Raw genomic sequence first — 4,684 nt, 5'->3', positions numbered from 1 at the left:
GGGTTTAGACTTTGAGTATGTCTCTCCTTCCCTCCCCCTTGCAGGTCAGCTGGTGTGGAGCAACTTATGTACATCAAGGAGGATCTGATATCCCACATGTGAGTGGATGGCCCTGGGCCAGCCTGTTCTGCTTTTCAGCACCCTGCCCCCCTTTATGCATGGGGAGAAAGCATCCAAAATTGTACCTAATTCATCCTTGTCCTAGTGATCTAAAAAGCCAGAAGATCTGAACTTCCTTACTTAGACTTTCCAGAGTATTAGAGGGGTGTGTGAAGCACACCCTCCCGTACCCAACAAAAGTTCAAACAAAACTAGGAGAAAACAATTGACTTGTACATAGGGACTGCCAGTGCTAGCTTTTAGGAAGTTCACTTCCTGCTTTGAGAAATATTGAAGAGACCCCCAACTTCCATCACCCCCAGTAGTCCCATGGGATCTTCTTTTGACTCAATCAGCATGTGAAGTGGGATAAGCCAGATTCAATTAAGTCCCCCCTGGAAAGAAGTGGAATAGCTATAGGTCTGTCTGAGTGGGGAGGTACCCCGTTCGTCTTCAAACACTGAAACAAACCCAGTTAACACTTCCTTTTTGTGGGGGACACTGCCCTTTGTTTCCATCCCAGTTCCCATCTGCCACAAATAAAGTAAGTCCATTGGGTGGGTTCCTCTGTGTGGGCTCAGAATATATGTGAGACATCCCTTCCTGAACCCATTTCTTCCTGCCTATCTAGCACCACAGCTTCTATGACTTCATTGTCACCAAGGCCCGGGGGAAAAGCGGTGAGTTTTTTTTGCCTTCCTTCCATTGCCAGCCTTCCTCCATTCTGAGTCTATCTGGGGAAGTAGGGGCGGGGGGCGGGGGGCGGGTTCTGTTCTAGTTTGCATGTTGGCAGCGAGAAGGTTGCTTGGGCTAAGAGAAAAGGCAAAGGGGCATAAACATAGAAGCAATGGGCAAATCGCAATGAGACTGTCCCCTGTGACATGGCGACAATCAAAGGGGTAGTGACTGAAACATTGGTGGAGAGAGCTGAGAGGGGGATGTAGACTTTCTGTGGGTTATAAAGTTCAAGGTTCAAGAGAGGGGTTTGGGCTGTGGGGGTAGGAGTGATAAGCTCCAGTATGAGCCTTTCTCTCTCCCATGGGGTGCTCCCCAATCCAGGGCCGCTCTTCAATTTTGATGTACATGATGATGTTCGGCTTCTGAGTGATGCAACAGTGGAAAAAGATGAGGTGAGGAGGAGGGGGGAACCTGGCCAAGCACTGCCATGTCCATGGTCTTTACAGGCCTCCTAACCAAGAAATCCTTCCACCCGACATAAGAGCCAGCACAGTTGTCTCTTACCGCAGGCTCTCAGCTTCCTGCCCAGCAGCCCACCCCACCTCTCCTTCCTTTCCCCAGCCCAGCCCCCTCCAGATGCTGATGGACTTCCAGCTCCCAGCATCTTCCCATGCTGGCTGGGGCTGATGGGAGCTATTTAATTTCATAGCATTTTTGCACTGCTTGGTTACAAAAAAACCTCAAAGCAGTATACAAAAGATAAAATGGTAAAATCAGAAGAAATTCACTGCCCTACTTTTAAACAAACAAAAGTTAAAATACTAAGACAGATTTAAGTTACCTCAGCTTCCTAAGCATCACGGTTGGCTTGCCTAAACAGGGATGTTTTTAGCAAGCGCTGAAAAGAACACAGTGAAGGCGCCTGCTTGGGTCTCAATTGGCAGGGAGTTCCAAAGTGTAGCCACTGCCACGCTGAATGATCAAGTTCTGTATTAGGTGGCAACTATAGTAGTGCCAATTCTGCTGATTGAAGTGGTCGGGTGGGCTCATGCGGGGACAGGGCATCTCATAGGTAAACTGGTCCGAAGCTAAGGGTAATCCTGCTGGAGCAATATGCTGTTTCTAGCTCAAGTGCAAGGGAAGCCCCACAGAGAGTAGATTTCACTCCAGAATACATGGACAACACTTGATTAGGAAATGGCTGATGCAAAGAACCCCTTCCCACTGACTCTGCTGTCAGCACTGGGGAAGGAGGGGACGTGCTCAAACTATCCTTGTCTTCAGATAAAGCTTCCACCCCCATTCTGAGCTTGTTGGACTTTTCTGACCCCAATTCCCCTCTTGTCCTCCATCTCCAGTCCCACGCTGGCAAGGTGGTGCTTCGCAGCTGGTATGAAAAGAACAAGCATATTTTCCCTGCAAGCCGGTGGGAGCCATACGACCCAGAGAAGAAGTGGGACAAGTACACGGTAGGGAGTGGGGGGGGGGGAGCTAGGGGAAGGGGTGTGATAAGGATGGGGGAGCTCTGAAGGAGGGATCGTTCAGCAGGGGAGAGGTGTCTCAAATACTGGGAGCGTCAAATGACTTGCCTTGCTAATTGATGCCAGTATGAGTATATCCCTGTGAAATTATATTGGGATTTTTCCAGAGTACTCTGCTATGTCTGTAAGGGAGGCCAAGATTGGTCAGCATCCCTATGTTACTAATGGATCATTGAGAGATAATGGCTTGCATAAACCTTTGCAGCAAGTGTATGTAGCTGAGGTGATATTTGAACTGGGAATGTTCTAGCTCAGGCATCCCCAAACTGCGGCCCTCCAGATGTTTTGGCCTACAACTCCCATGATCCCTAGCTAAGAGGACCAGAGGTCAGGGATGATGGGAATTGTAGTCCAAAACATCTGGAGGGCCGAAGTTTGGGGATGCCTGTTCTAGCTCATGACCCCATTCCCTTAACAACCACAGTACTCAACAGTCTGTCTTCACAAGTTCTCCCTTGTTGCAACTCTTTTGCCAAGGAATTCTTGATGGTACTCTATCTTCTGCTTCATCTTCTCTGTCTAACTGAACCTGAGAACAGGTCTGAGTCGAAGCAAAATAAAAAAATTCCTTCAGTAGCACCTTAAAGACCAACTAAGTTTTTATTTTGGTATGAGCTTTCGTGTGCATGCACACTTCGTCAGATACACTGAAACAGAAGAGCCAGACCCTTATGTATATTCAGAGGGTGGTGGGGGTGGGTGCGAATGGGTGATGGGGTGATAGGAGTGGTAAACATGTTGATGGCTGTTAACGACTGCTGATGACTGCAATAGGTCCATTGCAGTCATCAGCAGTCGTTAACAGCCATCAACAGGTTTACCACTCCTATCAGCCCATCACCCACCCCCACCACCCTCTGAATATACATAAGGGTCTGGCTCTTCTGTTTCAGTGTATCTGAAGAAGTGTGCATGCACACGAAAGCTCATACCAAAATAAAAACTTAGTTGGTCTTTAAGGTGCTACTGAAGGAATTTTTTTTATTTTGAACCTGAGAAGTTTTGCTTAATGATGATGATGACAACCACAACAGTAACAACTTTTATTATTTTTATGCCGCCTACTTGACTGGCTTGCCCCAGCCACTCTGGAAGGCTCTAAAAAGTCACCTGTTTGACATCTTTTGGGAGGGCGTTCCACTGCCGAGAAGGCACTCTGCCTGGTTCTCTGTAACCCCACTTCTCGCAGTGAGGGAAAGCCCACAGAGGTGGATGTCAGTTTCCAGGCTGGACAATGGAGGTGGAGGCGCTCCTTCAGATATATTGGGCTGAAGCTGTGTGAACCGCCCTGAGATTGTCGGATGAAGGGCAGTATGTAAATTTAATTAACAAACAAGCAAATAATTTTAAAGGAGAATATAGTACTAAGCAAGTACTAAGATAACATCAAGAAGGGATGATAAACAACATTAATTTGCCTGTACCCAAAGAATAGAGGAGACTGAGAGCTGATTGGTGTTCTTTAACATCCTCTTTTTTGTGTGTGGCTGTAATATTTGCGTCAAAGATTCTTAAAATTCAAGCTCCTCCTCTTGCAGATTCATCCAATTGATGACTCGTACACAATCTGTTTCCTGCCATGTTGCTTTCCCAGCAGCTAGCAAAAACGATGATTCTTAACCCACAAGGCCATAGCCTTGTCCTTTGCATCATCAAATTTCCTCACTCGTGGTTTATCACTGTGGTCTGTTAGGTCATTAGCATTATTCCGTTGTAAATGAACGAGGCACTGCTGTTCTGTGGTCACCCTAAGCACAAAGAGATGCCACTGTGGTACCTGACCTAGCTATGGAGTGGTGCCGGTGCCCAGTGCTTCCTGACAAAACGTCTACGGCATGGATGGTACTGGAACAACTCCCACCCTCTTCTTCTTCCTTCCCACAGATCCGGTGAGGGACAGATGAAGCTGCTGATCCTCTTATTGGTGTGATACGTGGCTGCCTTCCTAAGCTGCTGCAGCAGCACCTGCCCTTTATCCCACTCCAGCCCTCCGACCTCTGCAGCTGCACCTTCACCCCTAACTGTACCAGCCTTTGGTGAAATAAACTTTGCCTCACCTAAGCATGAAGTGTTGTGTTGTACCACTTGTGGCCAAGGGCTGCCAAATCTGCTGGATTGAAACTTCATTTGAGCCACGGGATAGTACTGGAATCTGCTTTCAGACTCTGGGTTGGTTCTAATGCAGGCCTGATCTGTTGATTTCTCATTTTCTGTAACAAGTGTTTCATGCTACTTACGGCCAAGATGCAAAATAAGTAACAAAAGATGCTAGCCTGAAAATATATTGCCTCACCCTCATCAGAGTTGTATTCACCTGTTTTTAATTTAACAAGGGCGGGGAGAGAAAAAGATTAAATAAATTTAGA

The 4,684-nt window shown here is 47.1% G+C and overlaps 1 protein-coding gene across 1 annotated transcript in view; it reads left to right on the top strand.

Annotated features, from left to right (window-relative positions):
* The window catches only part of FAM50A (family with sequence similarity 50 member A), a 12,755-nt gene extending 8,376 nt beyond the window's left edge, over positions 1-4,379 (top strand). The window contains 6 exon segments of the mRNA XM_060268876.1: positions 17-85; positions 88-98; positions 731-779; positions 1,159-1,229; positions 2,136-2,246; positions 4,203-4,379. Coding sequence (XP_060124859.1) covers positions 17-85; positions 88-98; positions 731-779; positions 1,159-1,229; positions 2,136-2,246; positions 4,203-4,211 — 320 coding nt within the window. The 3' untranslated portion in view covers positions 4,212-4,379.
* The last annotated feature ends 305 nt before the right edge of the window (positions 4,380-4,684 follow it).

This window comes from Zootoca vivipara, chromosome 16 (genome assembly GCF_963506605.1).
Source record: "Zootoca vivipara chromosome 16, rZooViv1.1, whole genome shotgun sequence".
Taxonomy (NCBI): domain Eukaryota; kingdom Metazoa; phylum Chordata; class Lepidosauria; order Squamata; family Lacertidae; genus Zootoca; species Zootoca vivipara.
This window is presented reverse-complemented; position numbering and strand designations above follow the sequence as displayed.